Source organism: Chiloscyllium punctatum, chromosome 48, assembly GCF_047496795.1.
Source record: "Chiloscyllium punctatum isolate Juve2018m chromosome 48, sChiPun1.3, whole genome shotgun sequence".
Taxonomy (NCBI): Eukaryota; Metazoa; Chordata; class Chondrichthyes; order Orectolobiformes; family Hemiscylliidae; genus Chiloscyllium; species Chiloscyllium punctatum.
In genome coordinates, this window is record NC_092786.1 from 39,144,950 (window position 1) to 39,169,979 (window position 25,030).

The 25,030-nt window shown below is 41.0% G+C and overlaps 1 protein-coding gene across 8 annotated transcripts in view; it reads left to right on the forward strand.

The window, feature by feature from the left end:
- Nucleotides 1-25,030, forward strand: part of tcf12 (transcription factor 12) — a 342,285-nt gene that overhangs the window by 112,270 nt on the left and 204,985 nt on the right. For 6 of the 8 annotated variants that reach the window (XM_072565001.1, XM_072565003.1, XM_072565000.1 and 3 more), the window contains one exon: nt 7,843-7,945. The exons of the other annotated variants lie outside the window; for them this stretch is intronic. In XM_072565001.1, coding sequence (XP_072421102.1) covers nt 7,843-7,945 — 103 coding nt within the window. The remainder of the gene's footprint in view (nt 1-7,842; nt 7,946-25,030) is intronic. 8 annotated transcript variants of the gene reach the window in all.

Here is a 25,030-nt window from a genome sequence, read left to right on the forward strand (position 1 = left end):
GAAGTAGTTAAACTGAAGCAAGGATTCACCTGGGACTTTACATTCTCAAAAGATTACTTAGAGGCAGTACAGCAGAAGAAGCTGTGACGTGCAATTGAAAGCGCTTAATGGTTTGGCAGTTATTTAGCCAGCAGTTACTAGCCCTTTGGTTGACTGATGACACATAGCGCAGATAGTGTGGCTTGTTTTAGGCCCATTAAAGCTGACTCGAAAGTTACCCTGTAGTCTGGGAAATGATGAATGTTCACTGACTGTTGATCTAATTGTCCCAGAGGATTCTGGGTCATAGGCTGAAGTGATCTTGAGCTGCTTTCTTTCCTATGCATTCCAGTGCCCTTCGTTCTGCCCCGTGGCCTGTGGTTCTGTATATTCTGTCATGAGCGCATTCCATTTTGTTGCACATGCTGTCCTTTTACATCCTCTTGTCATTTGGGATTGGAATCAATGAGAAGCGAAGCAATGCAGTGAGGGAGAGGTTTGTTATTTTCTGAAAAGTTTTTTTTTCATTGCTATCTTTCCAATGAAGTGGGTCATACTTCTCAAATTTAACATGAGCAGTTGTAGAATGGAGATTAATTTATATGCTTTGGTAGGTTTGCAGTGAGGAAAATTAGTTTTTTTTAATTGTAGGAGTAATTTTGATTTGAATTCTTTTAAGAATTTATGGTTTTTAGCTTCATCAACCAGGACACATAAGTTTTGTTTTATTCCATGGTTCAGCTATTAACAAAAAGGTGTGAGCAAAGTGAGGTCTTGTGACAAGCAGTCAAAATCACTGAGAGGGGTTGGTAAGGTGATGACCCTTGCAGAGAAGCAGATAGGCTGATGGCAGACCTGAGCGGGACTCTGGATGTTAATAAGATTTTTCTAGTCTGTAGGAATAAAGGTACAATATACACAAGAGTCTTTATTCTATTCAATAAGTGTGGGGAATTCAGGCCTTGTTTGTACAACCTGTAGTACATGGGAAATTCTAGATATTTCTCACAGTATGGATGACCATTGATGCAGGAGATGCTTCCTGCTGGAGCAACTCAAGTTCTGGGTTTTGAAGCATGAGTAGCAGCTGTGGGCATTATGATGCATTCACAAGAGACTGAGAAGTTTGTGAATAGCACAGGTTCAGAATTGGAGCCATGAAAGTTTCTCCAACTGTTTCTTACCTTAGATATACAGTAATAGGGCTGTACAGAGATGTACAGCGTGGAAACAGACCCTTCGGTCCAACTCGTCCAAGCTGACCAGATATCCGAAACCAATCTAGTTCAATTTGCCAGCACTTGGCCCCATACTGAAACCCTCCTATTCATATACCCATCTCTCACCGTAAACATCTCACCCTCTAGTTCTGGACATGCCCTACCCTGGGAAAAAACCTTGTCTGTTTACTCTATCCATACTCCTCATGATTTTATAAACCTCTATAAGGTCACCTCAGCCTCTGACACTTCAGCGAAAACAGTCCCAGCCTATTCAGCCTTTCCCTATAGCTGAAATGCTCTAACCCTGGCAACATGCTTATAAATCTTCTCTGAATTCTTTCAGGTTTCACAACATCCTTCCGATAGGAGGGAGACCAGAATTACACACTCTGTTCAAAAAGTGGCCTAACCAATGTCCTGTGTAACTGCAGCATGACCTCCTGACTCCTATACTCAATGCTCTGACCAGTAAAGGAAAGCATATCAAACACCTGTTTCACTATACTATTTACATGCGACTCCACTTTCAAGGAACTACGAACCCACATTCCAAGGTCTCTTTGTTCAACAACACTCCCTCGGACCTTACCATTAGTGTATAATTCCTGATTTGCTTTTCCAAAATGCAGCATCTTGAATTTATCTAAATTAAACTCCATTTGCCATTCCTCAGCCCATTGGCCCATCTGATCAAGATCCATTGTACTTTGAGGTAACCTTCTTTGCTGTCCACTAAACCTCCAATTTTGGTGACATCTACAAACTTGCTAACCATATCTCCTATGTTCACACACAAATCATTTACGTAAATGACAAAAGGAAGTGGACCCAGCACCGATCTTTGTAGCACACCACTGGTCACAGGTCTCTAGTCTGAAAGGCAACCCTCTATCACCACCCTCTGTCTTCTACCTTGGAGCCAGTTCTGTATCCAAATGGCTAGTACTCCCTGTATTCCATGAGATCTAATCTTGCTGAGCAGCCTACCATGAGGAACCTTGTTGCATGCCTTACTGAAGTCCATTTAGATTGCATATACCACTCTGCCCTCATTAATCCTCTTTGTTACTACTTGAGAAAACCCGATCAAGTGTGTGAGACATGATTTCGCATGCACAAAGCCATGCTGACTACCCTGATCAGTTCATGCCTATCCAAATACATGTAAATCCTGTCACTCAGGATTCCCTCCAACAATTTGCCTCTCATCGATGTCAAGCTCACCAGTGTCTAGTTCCTTGGCTTGTCCTTACTACCTTTCTTAAATAGTGGCACCATATTAGCCAACTTCCAGTCTTTCGGCACCTCACCTCGGCTATCACTGATACAAATATCTCAGAAAGGGGCCCAGCAGTCACACCCCTAGCTCCCCACAGAGTTCAAGGGTACAGCTGATTGGGTCCTGGGGATGTTATCCACTTCTATGTGTTTCAAGACATCCAGCTCAACCCCCTGTGTAATATGGACATTTTTCAAACTGTAACCATCTATTTCTCCACATTCTGTATGTTCCATGTCCTTCTCCACAGTAAACACTGGTGCAAAATACTTGTTTCTTATCTCCCCCATCTCCTGCAGCTCCATACATAGGCTGCTTTGCTGATTTTTGAGGGGTCCTGTTCTTTCCCAAGTTACCTTTTTGTCCTTAATGTATTAATAAATCCCTTTGGATTCTTCTTAAACCTATTTGCCAAAGCTCGCTCATGTCCCCTGATTTCCCTCTTGTATACTCCTACTGCCTTTATACTCTTCTAAGGATTCACTTGATCTTTCCTGTCTATACCTGACATATGCTTCCTTCTTTTTCTTAACAAAAACCTCAATTTCTGTGGTCATCCAGCATTCCCGACACCTACCAGCCTTTCCTTTCACCCTAACAGGAATATGCTGTCTCTTGACTCTCATCTCATTTCTGAAGGCTTCCCATTTCCAGCTGTCCCTTTACCTGTGAACATCTGTCCCCAATCAGCTTTTGAAAGTTCTTGCCTAATGCCATCAAATTTAGTCTCCCTCCAATTTAAAATTTCAACTTTTAGATCTGGTCTATTGTTTTCCATCAATATTTAAAAACTAATAGAATTATGATCACTGGTCCCAAATTTCAAACCCCGCTCCCCCCACTCCCATTCACCTGCCCTGCCTTATTTCTCAAGAGTAGGTCAAGTTTTGCGCCATCTGGAGTAGGTACATCCACACACTGAATCAGAAAATGTTCTTGTATGCACTTAACAAATTCTTCTCCATCTAAATCCTTAACACTATGGCAGTCCCAGTCTGTTTGGAAAGTTAAAATCCCCTACCATAACCATCCTATTATTCTTATCGATAACGGAGATCTTCTTATAAATTTATTTCTGAATTTCCTGCTGATTTATTAGGGGGTCCAATATACAATCTCAGTAAGGTGATCATCCCTTTCTTATTTATCAGTTCCACCCAAGCAACTTCCCTGGAAGAATTCCCAGGAATACCCCCCTAATTACAGCAGTAATGGCATCCCTTATCCATTCTCCCTTTCTATCCTTCCTGGAGTATTTGTGGATGCTAGTCCTGTCCATCCCTGAGCCACATTTTTGGAATTGCTATGATTTCCCAATCCCATGTTCCTAACCATGCTGATTTCATCTGCCTTCCCCTATTAGGCCTCTTGCATTGAAATAAATGCAGTTTAATTTATCAGTTCTACCTTGTCGAATGCTTTGTTCCTGCCTGTTTGACTCTCTCTCAGTCTCAGTTTGATTTCTTTCCTCAGTATTTCCCTGGGTCCCACCTCCCCTACCTTACTAGTTTAGCAAATCTCCCTGCCAGTATATGAGTCCCCTTCCATTTTAGGTGCAATCAATCCTTCTTGTACAGGTCACTTCTATGCCAGAAGAGATTCCAATGATCCAAAAATGTGAACCCTACTCCCCTGCACCAGCTCGTTAGCCATGCATTCATCTGCTCTATCCTCAGCACTGGGAGTGATCCGGATATTCCTACCCTCGAGGACCTCCTTTTTAAATTCCTGCCTAACTTTGTGTTCTCCCTTCAGAATCTCATCCTTTTCCGTTCTTATGTTGTTAGTTCCAATGTGGACAATGACCTCTTGCTGGTCCCTCTCCCCTTTGAGAACATTCTGCACCCTCTCTGAGATATCCTTGATCCTGGCACCAGGGATGCAAAACTCCATTCTGATTTTTCGCTGCTGGCTGCTGAAACGTTTGTCTCTGCCTCTTATTAGAGAGACCCCTATCACAATCAATTGCTTGGAACACGATGTGTCCTCATTATGTTAGAGCCAGCCTTGATACAAGAAACTTGGCTGTCTGTGCTATATTCCCCTGAGAATCCGTCACCCTCTACATTTTCCAAAACAGCATACTTGTTTGAAATGGGGATAGCCACAGAACACACTCGCATTTCTTGCCTACCCCATCTGTCTTTCCTGGAGTTAACCCATCTACCTGACTGTATCTGCAGTTTTTCTCCCTTCCTATAACAGCCATCCATTCACACCTTCCGCTCTTGTAACTTCCTCATTGCCTCAAACTGCCACTCCAACTGATACATGTGATCTGATGGAATTCGCAACCAAAGACAGTTCCTGCAGACGTAATCATCAGCAATGTGGAAAGTCTATCTAAACGCCGACATCCAACAGGAAGAGCATATCACTCTACTAAAGGCTATCTTTGCTCCTTCACATTTGACAGACCCAGAAAATAGTCCCATCTTTTTGCTCTAAAAAACAGCGCTATAGGCTAACTTTATACTTATGGTTTATATTTTTGAAATTTAATCAAGAGACAGATCTTAATAAACATATAATCAAGGAAGAGTCTCCTATTGTAGACTTACAGCAAGGTTACACATTAAAAACTATTCACTTATCTGTTTGTGTGCTGCGAGCTCTCCCATACAGTTCCTCCAAGGTCAGCTGTGAATTTCGCTTTTTTAATTTTTCCTAGATGCACTCCGATGTCCAGAGATACATGAACTCACACAGCAAAGACATTCACTGTGCAGATTCACTGCTGTGTCGGTTAGCAGTGTAGGTTTCTTTCTCTTTCTCCCGCACTGACCATGTGCTCGTAGAGATATACAGCACAGAAACAGACCCTTCGGTCCAACTCGTCCATGCTGACCAAATATCCCAACCTAATCTAGTCCCACTTGCTTGTAGAAGTAATTAAAATATTTGCTCAGGTGTAGAGTAAACTTCACCATAGACTGTTTAGGTTAATCATCTGCTTCCGCATTGTAGCTTAGACATAGATCTTCATAAGATTTGCTGTCAGGGAATGAGGTTGACCCACGGGGAAGTGAAATTGAAAAAGGAGAGAAGGAAAGAAAAAAAATATCAGAAGGTAATAATAAATAAATATTCCTGTGCCAATTAAAATCTCCAAATGGTTACTGCCCTTTGTCTATCTTCCTCCTCTTAAAACTGCCACTGTTTTGATCTTTTTTCCCCCCAAATAATACATTTGAGTGTGAAATCTTCTGGTTCTTATTTTGTTTCCAGTCTTAGGAAAAGTGCTGGATGGAAAATGGTATTTTTATTCAGTCACTTGCCTCTTGGAGCAATCGCAGAGTGCTTGATGAATATTTACTGAACAAGTCAATGTTGCATACTCATTACTGCCATCCACAGGAGTATTTCACATATTAGTTGCGTACAGTACACATTCATTTTCTAAAATAAAATTTGGAATGAAGACGAGTGAATATGCCTTTCATGTATGTCCCAAAGCATTTAATGATTCCTGACATACTTTTAAAGTTCTATAATTTCCGTGAAACACAGCAGCTGTTTGGTGCACATCAGACTTCCACAAATAGCAATCTGATAGTGACAGCACTCCATCAGTACTGAACTGGACTGTTAGATTGATGTATTCAAGTCCTAGACTGTACTTAATCTCCACAATCTTTTGACTCAGAAGCAAACCACTCTGAATTGCAGCTAACACAGTCCCCTCAACCAAATTTCATGTGATGTGTGAATGATGAATTTGCCTGAATGAGACCACCCATGCCCTCTTTCTTATTGTGAATTTGAATGAATGAATGATCTCCTGTCACTTGTACTCGACAATGACAACACAGTAAAGTACAGTGAAAAGCTTCAACTGTCAACACAATCCAGTGCCATTTTGAATAGTTTAAAAATAAAAAAGGTATAGCTGAAAGAGACTGCATTTGGTTGCTCCATTTCTGCCATGAGTCCTGAACCAGCTGAGCAACGACACTTGCATCTGACCCACCAGTGTCAGAGTTGCCTCACTTCCGACAGTATCTCTTTGTCACTGGCCCCACCACGCCACTGTGTCCCATATGAGACCTACACTCGTCCAACAACCAGGAGCCCCTGGCTCCGCTGCAGCCTCCCAATAACCAGGCGACTGCTTCACTGATAAATCTGTTTATATTTGGGCTGTAACTCTAGAATGTGAAGAGTTGATGGGAATATTGTCAAGAAAAATCATCTTGCTGAGTGCGTCTCTCGGTTATGCAATCATTAGTATAACTGCAGGAGAGTGGAACGAAGAAACATCTGTTCTAGTGGCTGGATGATGAATATTGAAGTGAGGTCTAAGAGATGGTCATGCTGTTATACCATTTTTTCCTGCTAACAGACAGTGATGGAAGTTTCATCCAAAATTGGATAGAGGATTTTCCAACTAGCTGCTTGGTTGCTTGCATCTTTAAATCCCTGTTTACGACAAAACGGCTTTTCTGAGTCAGAATGCTTTGAAATTCCAGCTGCCTTCATTTCAATAGTTTACCTAATTTTAACACACTCAAATGCTACAAGACCTTTCTAGTGAAGAATTTGGAAAAAAACTGCTACCGATCAGTTAGTAAATACCAACCGTAGGGGTCTAATACGAAAGTAAAATACTGCAGATGTTGGAAATCAGCAATTAGAAATAAAGTATTCTAAGTACCCAGTAGCTCAGGCAGTATCTGCGGAGAGAGGAGTGTTTTGGTTTGATGATTATCTAATCAAAGGGCATTCACCTGAAGCATGAACTCTGCTTTTTCTTCTCGTGGTTCTTATCATTTTCTCGCTTTAGGGAATTAAAACATTCCTTTGATTTGTGCTGATTATGTACTTGTTGATTAAGTGCCTTTTACTGTCTAAGAAATGGAAAGGCATTTGACTGGCTAGTTTATTGGATATTTATTCAAGTATTGAAGTTTTTAATTAATGGTTAATTTAATAGCTCATTTTGAGTTTTATTGTCCTTTTCTTTGCACCTGGATGTGTGACAGATTTGAGCAGCAATTTGCAATGGATGGATATAGATTAGCATATTTTCATTGCGTTCTGGCTCATATTTCGTAGTTGGTTCGTTTAACATAACAAAAATGTTTGAGCACTGCAATCTGCTTTTGCTCTCACATTCATCTATTTGAAATATGATTTAAATTCTAAGTAAACGTATCTCTGAATAAGATTGCTGTGAAAAATCAAAGGAAAATACTTGGGTGTTAAAGCTAATATATTATCCTCAGAATTTCCAGGAAATTTGAAGTTGGTAATTGTTAAGCTTCAGTGTACCTGAATAGACGACTAATTATTAGTCCAAATATGTTATAGATAATTTACATGACTATTTCATGAACGCTGGTGTTTTTCTTCCCCCCTCAGGCCTTTGCAGACAGTCCTCACTATGGTGAACATTTGAATGAAGGTCGATTAGGATCCCATGAAGGTTTATCACCAACACCATTCATAAACTCCAGTCTAATGGGTATGTTGGAATTATTTTGTAGCCTTTGAAAGCCTCTTTGGTCAAGAAGAACCAATTAAGTTATTGGAAGTAGACCTTTCACCAAATCTTTTGCTCCATTACTTTCATCACACACGTCTGTGAAAGGTACTTCTTCATTTTAAAATGCCTTGCATTCTGCTCTTCATTCTGTGTGTTTGTGAAATTATAGAACACAGATGTCTCTTTTTCTGTTGAAATATTTCCATTTCTCTATTTTTCAAACAACTGTTTCCCCCTTCTAAGTTTGAGTTGTTTCAGGTAATTCCAGTTTGTAAGAAGGAAGCTTCTTTTCTTGAAGGGTTAAGATCTATTTCATTAATTCTGAAAGTGGACTTCGAGGTTTATTTAAAATTTATTTATAAAAGAGCTGTTCATGCTCACCTCCGGTATACCCATTTACACATACTGTTTTATCCATACTCGCGTTCTTTAGCTGAGCAAAGTTTGAGATGTTTCATGCTGGTCTTTGGAGTCAGCATATTTTACCCCAAACTTAAGTCTTTTTCCTGAAACTAAGGTGTCCTGTCATGACTCTGGTCATTCGCAAAGTTAACTTGCTAAAGAAAACTTAGTTGAATTGTTATTTGAAGTCAAGATCAAACTTACTTTCTGTGTGGAATACCAGAAATCTAGCAAGATAATCAAAAAGATGCCTATTTTTGGACAAACACATTCTCCTTCCACTGTCCTCTTGCTAAAAGCACTTCTCTCATTTGTGTGTGTTGAAGATGCATTTGTGTCTAAATAGCTGTGTTGACTGAGTAAATTTATCTGTAGAATTTTGCTGTTAGAAGAAATGACTGAATTAGTTGAACATTTTCTTGCATTGTACGATTATTTCCAAAGTATTTTATCTTTGTGCTTAAAAAAACTTAACATAGACAGTAATTATATGCCTATGGCCTCTTCTGTTGATCTCAACATTGCAATTGCAGCCACAGTAAAATAAGTATTATAAGTAAATCCATATCCAGAAGATCTTAAATTTCTTGCCAGAAGCTTTTCTCATGCTTTGTCTTTTCATTGAATCAGAATTAACAACATGCTTTCTTTAGTTTCCATTTGGTCAGCATGTAATAAACATTTAAAAATCATTAACTATTTAAAGTCAGTAGTTAGTTGTACCATATTCAAGGATGGAATGACACAACCTTTAGCCTCATAAGCATCTGGAAAATTGTGCCAAAGCTTGGAGAGCTGCCCAACTCTCTCAGAATTATACCTTTTAAGTTAACACCTAGGACCGTCTGATTGGCAGCACAAACCCACCAGAAGTTGCAGTCAAGTATTATGAATTTGGTGACACTGGAAATTCTCAGTATGAACTTCTGGTTTCATCAAGTCTCAAGGCATCAGGTTAAGCTTGGGCAATGAAATCTGATGATTACAACCCATCACCCTGCTGATGCATCAGTGCCCCTGCATGTTTTACATGCCTGGGTGTAAGTGGCACGTACTATTTTGTGGGTGGAGTTTGAAGTTGCACAACCACATGGCTTGGTAGCACCACTCCTCACAGAGCTGGTCAGGTCCTAAAGGATGAAGTTGCCAGTCTTGGCCTGCAGCAGTTGGTGAGAGAAGTGACAGGAGGGAAAACCCTAAATGACCTTGACCTGACCAATCTGTTGCAAATTCACATATCTGTCAACTCTTGGCAGGAGTGCCTGCCATTCCGTCTTTATAAGTCTGCATGCTTCTTTAACGTGTGATTCTACTGTGCGGCTAAATGGAATAGTTCAGAACAATCCTTGAACTTCCAAGAAATCCCTGGGTCACTGTGGACTGTCAGTACCAGCAGAATGATATTCAACTATAACCTGTGATCTTGGCCTGGAATATCCCTCACTTCCGCATTGCCATCAATCTAAGTCAAACTTGAGTTCAACAAGGAATATAGAAGAGTCTGCTCAGGAGCAACATCAGACATATCTAAGTTAGAGATGCTGACTTTCTGTAGATGCAACATTGGACTGTGTGTATTAAATAGAGCATGACAACCAATGAATCAGATCTTGAATGATGGTGGGCAATTACAGCGCCAGAGACCCGGGTTCAATTCCCGCCTCAGGCAACTGTTTGTGTGGAATTTGCACATTCTCCCCATCGCTGTGTGGATTTCCTCCGGGTGCTCCAGTTTCTTCCCACAATCCAAAAATGTGCAGGTTAGGTGAATTGGCCAAGCTAAATTGCCTGTAGTGTTAGGTGAAGGGGTAAACGTAGGGGAATGGGTCTGGGTGGATTGTGCTTCGGTGGGTCAGTGTGGACTTCATGGGCCGAAGGGCCTGTTTCCACACTGTAATCTAATCTAAGATCTAAAAAAAATCTAAACAATGCAGGGGAAAGCTCTGATAACATCTCTATCCTCAATGATGGCAACATGCAGAAAGATTGCAAAAATCAAGGCTGATCTATTCACAGCTATTTCTAGCCAGAAATGGCAATTTTTATCTCCTTCAGAGGGCCTTTATTGCAAAAATTGATTTGAAAGATTGGTTTGGAGGTGGAAATGGATAAGACAAAGTATAAGTTTAAACATGAGGGATGGAACTGTAAGGCTGAGTCAAAGTAATAAATAGTCACAGTAGGTCAGGGAGGACCAGATGATATATCCGCAGTACCAGATACAGACAACATAGTTTTTATCAACTAAAATTTACAGAAGGCCAGAAGATGGGAGGCTGACCAGAGATCACTGGTAGTGTGAAGTTGAGAGAGACATGGGTGAGTGAGGCTGCAACAGAGAGACTGGACCAGGATGGGCAGCTTTGAAGATGGGATTTGACCTTCTTTGTGATAAAGAAGGCAAGGAACCGAACTGAAAGTTTGACATGATGCTAAGTTTGTGACCATCCAAGTTCACTCTGAGATAGTGCCTGGGCCGATGGATGGAATTGTTAGCAATGTATGTAGTTTGTGATAGAACTGAACTTACTAGCTTTGATCTTCCCAGTCCTTAAGCAGAGAAAATTTTCGTTTGTTGAAGACTGAATATTGGACCAACAATTCTGATCATAAACAGAGGCCATAACAGCATTTAATCAGCTATTTTACATTGTATTATTTTTGCAGGAAGTCATGTTGATATCAGATAAGAAAGCATAATAGGTTTCCTGTGATCTTGTTTTTGATGATTTAAGCATGAGGCTCATCTGGAATAATTGTTTTATTACTTGGGGAGAGTCCTTGGGTTGTGGCTCACAGTCAAAGAGAGATGTCCATAAAATATTTAAACATTGCTTCATTGTATATTTTTCAACATTGTTTGGTACAGGCCAATTTCTTCCAGACTATTCAAACAGAAGGCTCGAAGAATATAGCAAGCCAGGCAGCATCAGAAGCTGGAGAAATCAATGTTTTGGGCATCAACCCTTCTTCAGGACTCGATTGGGAGGATAGGGGGAGCTATAGAAAAAGAGAGCGGGGTGAGGGGTGGAGTGGAGTGGAGATGGTAGATGATCTGGTTGATCTCTATCGTATCTGCTCTGACGAAGAGATGTTCCACTTCCAAGCATCCCAGATATCATCCTATTTTAAGCAATGTTCCACCATGTCATTTCGATAGCCCTCCACCACACACCGTTCCCTACTCCACTGCTCTAAACCCCCCCCAAACATAATAAAAATAGGCTTCCCTCCTTGTCCTCAATTCCCACCCCACTAGTCTCTGCAACCAATATTTCATCCTCAAACACTTTTGCCAATTCCAGTTAGACCCTACCACCCAGAACGTCATCTCCTCCCCACCCCTCTCTGCCTTCCACAAGGACCGTTCCCTTCGCCACATCTTGGCTCATGCCACGCTCCCCACAACTCCAATCCCATCCAGTAACTTTCCTTGTAACTGAAAAAATGCAACACTTGCCCATACAACATTTTCCTCACCTTCATCCAGGGCCTCAAATAGTTATTCCAGGTGAAATAGAGGTTCACCTCCATCTTCTCCAATCTAGTCTACAGCATCTGGTCTTCTCTACATCAGTGAGACCAAACGTAGACTAGATGACCGTTTCGCCGAGCATCTTTGCCTGGCCTGAACCGATCAACCTGACCTCCCAGTTCCTGTTCATTTCAGTTCCCCCTCCCACTCCCCCTTGGGGAGTCCATCCTCGGCCTCCTCTATTGCTGCAGTGAATCAGTCCACAAAGGAGGTGCGACACCTTATCTTCCACCTGGGCAGCCTACAACCCAGAGGACGCAACATTGAGTTCTCTAATTTCAAATACCTCAGCTCCCTTTCTAGCCCTGCCTCCTCCTTTCCATTCCACCTACCAACCTTTCCTTCCAGATTCATCCCTCCCATCGACCAGCCAGGTGGTACCCACTATGTGTCCATCGATCACTACCTCGCCATTCCCTTACACTCTTCACATCCCCCCCCCCACCTTCTTTATCTGTAGCTCCTCCTATCCCCACAGCTAGTCCTGAAGAAGGGTTCATATCCAAAATGTTGGTTTCTCTATCTCCTGATGCTGCCTAGCTTGCTGTGCTCTCCCAGCCTCCTATTTGTTTACTTTGGATTCCAGCATCTGCAGTTTTTTTGTCTCTTCCAGACTATTCATTTGGACCAGACCAAACCTCCTCAAAATATATTCAGGAGATAGTCTAGACCCTATCTTATTTTTTATTTTAAAAGTAAGATGTTGCATTCCAAATATAATTTAATTGGTCAAACTACTAGACATTAAACAAATCACATTTTAATTTTACACTGCTGTTAAAATCAAGACAAAATAAAAAGAAAAGAATCTGCTTCACTGCAACGCTATCAAAATGCTTAACAAAATAATAGATATATTAACTACCACTAATTAACTGTTACAAACCTCGGCACAACATCGCGGGCCAAAGAGCCTGTTCTGTGCTGTACTTTTCTATGTTCTAAAGTAACATCCATAACCACACCCTAAGCAAAGGTAAGTTTAGTAAAATACATTGTCTCTAGGCAGTTCTCCAGGCCAGGAGGAAAAACATCAAGAGAAAGCTTTGTGTGAAGGAGGGAATAGCAGGGAGAGATGTACTGCAGCTTCCAAACATCGCTTCGAGGCTCCAGCAACAACTGGTACTGAAAGACTATAACTAAAAGTCCTGGTTCTGTGGGAGCTTGACCCCACCCATTCAGGTTGCTTCGATTGTTCCAACCTTAGAAAAGAACTGCAAGCCTGCTCAAGCTGTTTACTTTGTGGGCTTTGAAACAGACTGATCTCTACCTCTGATCACAATCTTTCTTCATTTACAAAAAAAGGATGCAATACACCCAGAAACTTGCAATATATTTGCTCTCTGAACTTAAAATAAGTTATGAAACCATGCAAGTTTCTGACTTAGAGTCATAGAGTCAACCAGATATCCCAACCCAATCAATTCCCATCCTCCAGCACCTGGCCCATGTCCCTCAAAACCCTTCCTATTCATATACCCATCCAAATGCCTCTTAAATGTTGCAATTGTACAAGCCTCCACCACTTCCTCTGGCAGCTCATTCCATACACATACCACCCTCTGCATGAAACAGTTGCCCCTTAGGTCTCTTTTATATCCCCCCCCCCACACCAAACCTATGCCCTCTAGTTCTGGACTCCCCGACCCCAGGGAAAAGACTTTGCCTATTTATTCTATCCATGCCCCTCATAAATTTGTAAACCTCTATAAGATTTCTGTCTTCTTCTAAAGAAAATGGTTAGGGTTTGTGGTAGAGTGGAATACTTTGGGAAATGTAAATACTGTGTTGTGTTACATAATGAAAAGAAATATAATTGCCCTCTCTTCGTAAAACCGCTTACACGTATTGTGAATATGCTCTGTCTCTGTAATAGAGGGATAATAACTTGTCTTGATTTAACCCAAATTAACAGGAACTGGTTCAGACAGAATACTAAGATGGCTTGATAATTTCCTGAGCACCTAGAATCTTTGGAATGATGCTGATGTAGCTCTCATGAGATGCTTAGTGTTTCAGACTCCTGGACTGAAGCTAGATATTTGAGAAGGCTATAATGAATAGTGAGCAGTTATTCTCATCTAATTGCTCTTTACCTGTCACCTGAGCAGTATACATTTCATTCATACACATTATTTCTTTGTTTTACAAAGCGCATCTTTCTCTTGGGTAAAAATTGTACAGTTGTTCAGGCTTGTGCATGAATGTTGACTATGGTATTGGAGGAGTCACAACATCTGTGGATTCATAATTTACAGAAGAGTCATTACTGTGAGAGGAGGAAGGTTGGTGAGAAAATCACTGCAAGAAAATACAAAGCAGTAATAAGGAAAATGAAGCTGCCCAACCACGTAGAGGTCTGAGCATTGAAAGTGAATTGGACTGAATGTCAGAACAGGATCAGTGCGGTTGAGTATCTAATGTACCAATGTATCTTTGTGTTCTGTTGAGAACACAATATGAGAATTATTGAGACATTCATGTCATCTGTCTTCTGCTAATATTGTCTGATTTTTAACCTGCTAAATTCATGCTCTTTCTGACCAGTCATGGATTATTAATCCATATAATACATGGTTAAGATTCCAGGTTAGCTGGTATACCATTGTAGTTGGTGGCTTTTGTATTATGTAACCGGGAAGGAAAAGAAAAGTATGAAAATTTTAATATTAAAAAGTTACATGGCGAAAGATATTTAATCTCGCTAAGAAATGATGCATTACTAATGCATTATAGCAAGAGTGCAAGTTAAGTTTTTCCAGATGTGAAGGAGATTTTTTTTGTGACAGGAGAGAAATCTAGGTTTTCCAGTGTCATTCTTGCATAGTACCTAACAGATGGCACAGGCGGTATGTTCAGGCCAGCTTGGATGGGGGACATCCTACTGCACTTTGATAACAGATGATGCATGACTAGGAGAGCTGACAGGAGCTGAGAATAAAACTGAAGTTTATAAAAATGAAAGCAAAATATCGTCGATGCAAGAAATATGAAGTAAAAGCAAAAAATACTGGCAATATCGGAATTGACAAGAAGGCCATCAACCTAAATCACAAATTGCATTTCTTTCTTGCTAGATGCTGCTTGATGTTTGAACGTTTCCAACATTTTCTCTTTGTTGTTATGATGTTAATACTGCGCTCGCCACATTCCAGATTGAGGTCTGGCTTGATAGACCCCAACATTATTTTAAACCATAGAGATCAGCTACTGGAAACTTCCACAAGTGTCTGTAATTGTTCTTTTAACAGAGAATGAAATTTTCATAAACAAGATGTTATGAAGATGTGGGTGTACTGTACCTTTAAGAAAGTTAAAAGCTAGCAGAACTACCTGACGGTACAAAGTGTTCTCAAGATACAATGTAGTGTGTGGATTAGTGGTGCTGGAAGAGCACAGCAGTTCAGGCAGCATCCAAGTAGCTTTGAAATCGACGTTTCGGGCAAAAGCCCTTCAATTTCGAAGCTACTTGGATGCTGCCTGAACTGCTGTGCTCTTCCAGCACCACTAATCCAGAATCTAGTTTCCAACGTCTGCAGTCATTGCTTTTACCAATGTAGTGTGTGGTCCAGCAGCTAGGGTAGTTGGTTGCCTGGAGACAAAAAACGATTCAAATTAGGCTAATCAGTTTAAATTGTACCCCAAACATATCAAGTTTGAATTTAGTATATTGACAGTCTTAAAAGCCAGTGACAATCTGATGCTTTAGGGGTATAAGATCAGGGAAAATTGAACAGTTGGGAGGAGAACTGCCACACCACCAGCATGTGGAGGCTGCCTGAAAAATAGCAGTCTTAATAGGTACCTTTGTCAATCCCTAAGAAGAAGAAAAGAAGACATAGGAAGATCCACATAGAAGATTTGACAGCTGGCTGGTTTTGAATACTTGAATTTTTGGTAAATCTTAATTGGGGGTTTTTATCAGACTAGTATTATAGAAGGGAAGGTAAAAGATAAGTTAGAGGAAGGAGTTGTAAATAATTGGTTGATTATTCTCTGTTATACTTTAAGAAATGAAGTTATTAATTTTTATTTTAAATAGTTCTTGGCCTCTTGAATTTTCACAGATTACTGCATGGGATAAACCTTTTCTGTGTTGCTGACTTAAATTAAGCAGGAGGGTTTCAGATTACAATGGGATCTTGATCCAATGGGCCAGTGGGCTGAGAAGTGGCAGATGGAGTTTAATTTAGATAAATGTGAGGTGCTGCATTTTGGGAAAGCAAATCTTAGCAGGATTTATACACTTAATGGTAAGGTCTTAGGGAGTGTTACTGAACAAAGAGACCTTGGAGTGCAGGTTCATAGCTTCTTGAAAGTGGAGTCACAGGTAGATAGGATAGTGAAGAAGGTGTTTGGTTTGCTTTCTTTTATTGGTCAGAATATTGAGTACAGGAGTTGGGAGGTCATGTTGCGGCTGTACAGGACATTGGTTAGGCCACTGTTGGAATATTACGTGCAGTTCTGGTCTCCTCCTTATCAGAAAGATGTTGTGAAACTTGAAAGGGTTCAGAAAAGATTTACAAGGATGTTGACAGGGTTAGAGGATTTGAGCTGTAGGGAGAGGCTGAACAGGCCGGAGCTGTTTTCCCTGGAGATTCGGAGGCTGAGGGGTGACCCTGTAGAGGTTTACAAAATCATGAGGGGCATGGATATGATAAATAGACAAAGTCTCTTCCCGAGGTTGGGGGAGTGCAGAACTAGAGGGCATAGGTTTAGGGTGAGCGGGGAAAGATATAAAAGAGACCTAAGAGGCGACTTTTTCATGCAGAAGGTATGGAATGAGCTGCCAGAGGAAGTGGTGGAGGCTGGTACAATTGCAACATTTAAAAGGCATCTGGATGGGTATATGAATAGGAAGGATTTGGAGGGCTATGCTCCGGGTGCTGGCAGGTGGGACTAGATTAGGTTGAGATATTTGGTTGGCGTGGACAAGCTGGACCGAAGGGTCTGCTTCCATGCTGTACATCTCTAAGACTATGACTCTATGCAACAAAGATTAACATCAACTATATTACACTAGAGGAAAAGATTGGAAAGTTTTCATTATGAACAACAGGAAACGTTTCAAACTTGTATTCTTCAAATTTTTTTCCCAGCAATGTCCTTGAGAATCAAAAACCCCATGGAAGATTTACCACTAACTGTACAACAAGACTTCTTGCTCAGGCTGGGATAGCTGAAATGGGTTTCCTTCCACCGAATTTCTACATATGAACTAAATGCTTTTTCTTTAAATGGTATCTCTTCCTGAGATACCAAGAAGGAACTGCAATCTAGATTCACTGTTACTTTAAATTCAAAGCAAATGTTAAATTCCTTAGTCTGTTTCTAGCAGGATCTTCAAAATTCTTACTAGAAAATTTAACACTTTGGTCTCCCACTTCAGCACTCTGGTACACCAACACATTGACTTTTGGATTTCTTAGTCTTTATTTCCCTGCATTTCAGTTGTTAGGCAATTGGACAACTTGTAAAAACTTTTTTAAAGACACTTAACTATCAGTTGCAGAACCTCATTGAAATATGTATGTACAGAAGCAGGCCGCTGGACTTTGCAAAATCAAGTCCACAAACTTGTGATCGATGGAGAATGTCGAGAGTGAAACGACGTTTCTCCAGATCTGGGAAATGGTAATGATTTTAGAAGACTTTGAGCAATGGATGGGTAGAACATTGAAAAAGCAAGGTCTCTGATAAGGTGGAAGTGCAAGAGAGACTGAACTTTAGAAAAGTTAAAGTTCAGCAAAGTCCTCCAGAGATAAACAGTTTGGAAAAACCGAAAAATAGAAACTATGGATGCTGTAAATCAGAAGCATAAACATAAATTGCTGGAAGAGCTCAGCAGGTCTAGCAGCATCTATGGAGAGAAATCAGAGTTAATGTTCAGGTCAAGTGACCTTTCCTCAGAACCCAAAATGTTAGCTCTGATTTCTCTCCACAGATGCTGTCAAACCTGTTGAGCTTTTTCAGCAATTTCTGTTTCTGTTTCAAGAGATTGGAGATGAGTCAAGAAATGAATTGAAGAAACAAAATATATGCCTCAAGTTTGCTGATGGACAAGGGGAAAAACTGGAACGTACTCGAGAAGGAAATAAAATGACAGGCAGAGTTTATCCTTGGAAATTATTGAAATCGGCATCCAGAAAGTTGTAAAGTGCGTAATTGAAAACTTATGTTGAACTTTACTGGAACAATGCAATTGGAAAAGGACAGCCATGTCAGTTTATAAGCCAATTAGAGAATTAACATGAGAATTAACTGGAAACTTGGGCTCATACTTTCTAATGAATCACAATTACTCTGGAACTTAGGCAATTAAATTCGTAATTCATGGGTTGAAAGACTTGTTATCTCCATCCCTGTTCCCACTGTTTCTGTTTTGCAGAAGATCTGATATTTAGGATCGTCCTCTGTGTGCCAATATATTGTTTACCTTGCCTGTGATAAGCTTTAAAAAATAGTTTGGAACCTCCAATTTCATCAGACAATTTTGAGCTTGCATTGTGACAAGTCACTCGTCGCAATGCAACTACCTTCATTCAGCCTTGTAAATTTATGGTTGTGCTATACATTAGCATTAGTCTGTTTTGGTTATATGGGCTTTTTTACAATTATGAATAATTGTTTACTTAAAATGCCTTTATCGCCATTAATAGGAAACTAATGTATTTAAGCTCAATCCACAATCTGTGTTATGACTAAGGCTAAAGGAGTGCACTGTTTTTTACCTAACCCCTCTATCATTACAGTACATATTTAAATATTTATTCAGTCAGCAACATGTTAATGTGTTTACCTGGATTACGTTTGGAAGACAAAGATCTATTGATTAACTTTCCGAACTAAACTAAGTTTTTAGTTAAAAAAAATTACTCTGTCTGAAACATGGAAGTACAAATGCCTATTCTTCTAAATAGCCCAACACTATGCATGGTAGCCCAAAAAAAACACTTTCTCTGCCAAGATTAACTTGGATAAAGGGGCTTTCAGTTCAGTGTTCTGGCGTTCGAAGGCGAATGTCACTATGTACAGGCAATTGATACTTTGCAGATGCAGTTCATTCAGGTACCACAGAGACTTCAAAGGTTTTTTTTAAGACAAGAACTGGATAAAGGTTTTAATTCTCGCACTAGACCTCCAAAAAAGACTTTCTCAGGAAGGCAGTGGATGAGCAGGCTTTCCCTCATTCGCTCTCAATTTTAAACAGCATGATACCAAAACCCAAGTCCTGACAGCCACAAACGCAGGCATGAGATTTCCAGTGATTGATTTGATTAGATTAGATTACTTACAGTGTGGAAACAGGCCCTTCGGCCCAACAAGTCCACACCGCCCCGCCGAAGCGCAAGCCACCCATACCCCTACATCTACCCCTTACCTAACACTAGGGGCAATTTAGCATGGCCAATTCACCTGACCTGCACATCTTTGGAGTGTGGGAGGAAACCGGAGCACCCGGAGGAAACCCATGCAGACACGGGGAGAATGTGCAAACTCCACACAGAGAGTCGCCTGAGGCGGGAATTGGACCCGGGTCTCTGGCGCTGTGAGGCAGCAGTGCTAACCACTGTGCCACCGTGCCGCCCACAAATTGATTCCAGTTAGCTTAAGACATCTGACTTCCAAGAAGTGACTTTTTAAAAAGTATACTCCAATGATCTTTTTATTATTTCTTCCTTTTAAAAAAAGGTGTACGTGTCTATTCAGACTTTTCAAATGAATCACTATCCACAATCCTTTAAATATAAATCCTCAAAAAAATTAAATAAGTAGTATCTTAATACCTATCAATGAAAACTGTTTCTTCTTGCAAGTCAGTAATCCATATCCAACAATTCTGGTATTGGTTGACTTTCACGTCTGCTGAATGGGTTTCTTTGCTAAATCATGTGAATGCTGAGGGAGTATTTTTATGCTGCTTTAAATCCCAAAAGGACAATTGTGTGATGCAGAGTTTACGTACTTGATGTCTCCTGTTAATTCAATACAACTTGCATCTTTGCATTTTAGGGAATTGCAATAGATTTATAACACTGTAATCCAACCAACTGCTTACTTTGTTAAAAAGAATTGAGTCAGCAAACTCATAATAGCTTTGTAACTTGTTTATGTATGCATTGCAGATTTTGTTCTTTTAAAAATGACAAATTCTTAATTTTAGTTCTTCGTTTTATATTTACCTACAGTGATGGATGAGTTACTGTATGAAAGAGTGAGCTTCAGTGGACTAAATTTCTTTTTCAATCTTGATTATTCTTTGAATCGTTTAAGTTGTAACTCCTTATGTTTGAAAGCTTATTTACATGATCATTGTTCTGTGTAAATTTTTGCACTTCTACTTTAGTTGAGTATTGTACAATAATTATCCCAACAGAATCCATTGGTGCTGCTCTTTCTGTTTTTCATACAAAGAATGAACTTGCATTTAAATAGTGCTGTTCACAAACTCTGGACATGCAAAAGTGCCTTAGAGCCAAATAACTACTTTGGTAGTTTGAGCAATGTTGTAATTCAGGACAAATAGCAGTAATTTGTTCACAGCATAGCCACATTGTGGTAATGATCAGCAAACCTGTTTTAGTGATGCAGATAAAGGAGTAAATTCTGGATTAGTGGTGCTGGAAGAGCACAGCAGTTCAGGCAGCATCCAAGAAGCTTCGCAATCGACGTTTCGGGCAAAACCCCTTCATCAGGAATAAAGGCAGTGAGCCTGAAGCGTGGAGTGAAGCTAGAGGAGGTTGGGGAGAAAGTAGCATAGAGTACAATGGGTGAATGGGGGAGGGGATGAAGGTGATAGGTCAGGGAGGAGAGGGTGGAGTGGATAGGTGGAAAAGGAGATAGGCAGGTAGGACAAGTCCGGACAAGTCATGGGGACAGTGCTGAGCTGGAAGTTTAGAACTAGGGTGAGGTGGGGGAAGGGGAAATGAGGAAGCTGTTGAAGTCCACATTGATGCCCTGGGGTTGAAGTGTTCCGAGGCGGAAGATGAGGCGTTCTTCCTCCAGGCGTCTGGTGGTGAGGGAGCGGCGGTGAATGAGGCCCAGGACCTGCATGTCCTCGGCAGAGTGGGAGGGGGAGTTGAAATGTTGGGCCACGGGGCGGTGTGGTTGATTGGTGCGGGTGTCCCGGAGTTGTTCCCTAAAGCGCTCTGCCAAGAGGCGCCCAGTCACCAATGTAGAGGAGACAGCATCGGGAGCAACGGATACAATAAATGATATTAGTGGATGTGCAGGTAAAACTTTGATGGATGTGGAAGGCTCTTCATGCTCGTGTTTGTATTGTGATTGTCAATAAACAGTTGTTGGAACATTACAGCTGAGTATGATGCAGAACTTGTAAAGTATTTCTTGCTGAGGTCATTGATGAATCAGGTTATTTCTGCCCTTAACAGAACTCCCAAGATTCTTTCAAGAGGAAGTCAACTTGAAGTTGTATGAAGTATTAATTTAAGCTTATTATGCGAGGCTTTTCCATCACTTGTAGTAATGCAGTTTATATAATTAGATTGGCTCTAATTTACTGCATTATATGTTTTCTTTTATGTCAGTCTCATAATGCCATGCATTTTCTGTAGCTAATAGTGTAGTTATCAAACTTGCACCCTAATTTATCACTATTCAAATCAGTAGCTCTTGCAGATTCCAGAGTCCATTTGGAGTGAAGAATTTATTGAACACAGCTGTTGCTCTTTATATGCACCTCATTTGAAATTATGAATTAACGTGTAACTTAAAAAGATTTTTTTTTTTTGCTGTCTTCTCCAATGTTCTTTGAACTGGAATTACCTTTTTCTTCATTGTGCATGTTTAATATTAGCTTTCAGTTCTGTGGCATTGTGGGATGAATGTGAAGCATTGTGCTGTAGTAGTGCACAGCTCTTAGATTTCAGGCAGGCAATGGTCTGGTGGTATTATTACTGGACTTTAAATCCATAGACCCAGGTATTGTTCCAGGGATCTGGAATGTAAATTCAGTGAAAATCTGGAATTAAAGAGTATAATGATTACCATGAAATCATTGTCAAATTTTAGAAGAACCAATTTGATTCATTAATGCCTTTTAGGGAAGGAAATTGCTGTCCCTACCTGGTCTGGCCTACATGTGACTCCAGACCTAAAGCAATGTGGTTCACTGTTAATTACTCTCTGGGCAATTAGGGGTGGTCAATAAATGCTGGCCTGGCTAGTGACACCCTGATCCTGTGATTAATTTTTAAAAACTATCATGAACAAAGATGGAGTGCTATATCTGGGTGACAAAAAATAATCCTTCATTATCAGTTCCTGATGAAAGGCTTATGCCCGAAATGTCCATTCTCCTGCTTCTTGGATACTGCCTGACTAGCTGTGCTTTTCCAGCATCGCACTCTCAACTCTTGTCTCCAGCATCTGCAGTCCTCACTTTCTCCTATTTTCAGTCCAATCCAGTTATGCTTAGCATTTTTTTCTTGATCAGTTTTCACCGTAGACCTAATTAATTTTGAGGCAATATCTCTCGAGTATTCTTTAATAAGTTTGCTTCGTCACCCAGAGCCAGATATAGCTCTGTATCATTGTTTATGACACAACAAATTGCTTAAGAAAACATTCTTGGTTGCACTCAAAGAATCGCTCTCAAAATGTTCCCGTACCAAAGTTTTGAGTCATTAAAATATACCTTCTTGAAATATAATCTATTTCCCACTGTTTGACACCAGTAAGTAATAATTTGTCAACTGATTACTTTGTGCATGTTGTAAACCATAAAAGTACATTTGAAAATTGTGCACTCTGATTTATGCTTTAAGATTGCACCATAAGTTTAGAAAAGTGCTGGAAATTCCAGTGAAGCAACAATTATTACTGTTTGCAATTTTAACTACGTTTGATTTTGAAAGGTGCAATGAGTTCAAAGAATGTAATCTAATTGGCATGTACTTTGGACTTCTGTGGCTGTAAATTAGACACAAGACGTTTATTTTCATTTTTAATAAATGGCTTGTAATCTTTTTTCTGGATTGTCACTGATTTTAAATACTGCTAGAAACTGCAATGGGCTTGTCTTGGAACAGATCAAAGATCTCTTCATAGTTTCAGCACCACATATGGTTGATTTAGAAAGAATGATGATATCCAACCTTCCTGATGACTTTTGCAATTTTGGTGACAGGTTCTTTTCAGACCATCAAACCAAAATTAGCTTTATAAATACCAAATTTTGATCCACTAGCTTTTACTATATCAGCTGAGCAAAAGAGGTTTCTTCCAACAAACTCGTGTTGACTGTAGATTGATTTGGTACGAGGAGAAATAAGGATTATCCAGAATGATTAACAAATCTCCTTCATGTTAGCAATCATTAAAACATTAATGGACAGGCAAATTTTGATCTTTACATAGAATACATAAAGCAGTATATATACCATGGTTTGACTAGCTTTATCCATGAGGAGAAAGTGAGGACTGCAGATGCTGGAGATCAGAGTCAAAAAGTGTGGTGCTGGAAAAACACAGCTGGTCAGGCAGCATCAGAGGAGTAGGGGAATTGACATTTTGGGCATAACTCTTCATCAGGAATAACAGTGGGGGCGGGGGGGGGAGTGTGGAGCTGGAGGGAAGGCAGCTGGAAATGCGATAGGTAGATGAAGGTGGGGGGTGAATGTGATAGGTCAGAGAGGAGGGTGGTGCAGATATGTTGGAAGGAAGATCAACAGGTAGGACCATTCCAGAAGGTGGTGTCAAGTTGGACCGTTGGGACTAGGATAAGGTGGATGGAGGAGAAATGGGGAAACTGGTGAAATCCACATTGATCCAGTGTGGTTGGAGGGTCCCAAGGTGGAAGATGAGGCATTGGATGTTAGGCTTTGGCAATGGAGGAGGCTCAGGACATGCACGTCCTTGATGGAGTGGGAGGAGGGATTGAAGTGTTCAGCCACATGGCAGTGGAGTAGGTTAGTGCAGGTGTGCCAGAGATGTTCTCTGAAATGACCCGCAACCTGGTGTCCTGTCTCCCCAGTGTCGAGGAGACTACATCTGGTGCAACAGATACAGGAGATGATGTGTGTGGAAGTACTGGTAGATTTCTGTCTGATGTGGAAGGATCCTTTGGGGACTTGGACGGAGGTGAGGAGGGAGATACGAGCACAGGTTTTGCACTACTTGTGGTGGCAGGGGAGGGTGGGTTGGTGGGTGGTATGGACCTGACAAGGGAATTGCGGAGGGAATGGTTTCTTTGAAATGCATATTGAAGTGGGGAGGGAGGCCCCACTGGTGGTGGGGTTTGTTTGGAGGTGGCAGAAATGGCAGAGGAAGATGCGATTTACCTGAAGGTTGGTGGAGGGGAAGGTGAGGATCGGGGGGGGGGGGTTCAGCGGAGGCATTGGGAATAAGGGATAGCGTTTTTACAGGAGGCATTGTGGGAGGAGATGTAGTTCAGATAGCTGTGGGAGTTGGTGGGTTTGTAGTGGATATCTATATTGAGTTGATTGCCAGAAATGGAGAGGTCCAGGAACGGGACGGAGGTATCTGAGATGGTCCAGGTGAACTTGAGGTCGGGGTGGAAGATGTTTGTGAAGTTGTTTAACTGTTCACCCTCCTTGTAGGAGGACAAGGTAGCGCCAATCCAGTCTTTGATGTAGTGGAGGAAAAGGTGGGGAATGCTGTTGGTGCAGCTACAGGAGATGGACTGTTCCAAGTACCCGAAGAAGAGGCACATAGCTGGGCCCATGCAGATGCCTGTGGCAACCCCTTTGGGCTGGAGGAAGTGGGAGGGTTGGAAGGAGAAATTGTTGAGGACCAGTTCACCCAGTCGAATGAGTGTGTCAGTGGAAGGGTACTGCTTGGGTCAACGTGAGAGGATGAAACAGAGGACTTGGACGCCTTTGTCATGGTGAATAAATGTGTACAGGGACTGTATGTCCATGGTGAAGATAAGGCGTTGGGGGCTGGTGAAACGAAAGCCATGGAGCAGGTGAAGTGTGTGGGTGGTGTCCCTAGTGTAGATGGGGAGTTCCTGTACTAAGGGGGACAGGACGATGTCAAGGTATATAGAAATGAGTTCAGTGGGGCATGAGCAGGCTGAGACAGTGGGTCGACCGGGGCAGTCAAGTTTGTGAATCCTGGGTAGGTGATAGAATCGGCGGTGCAGG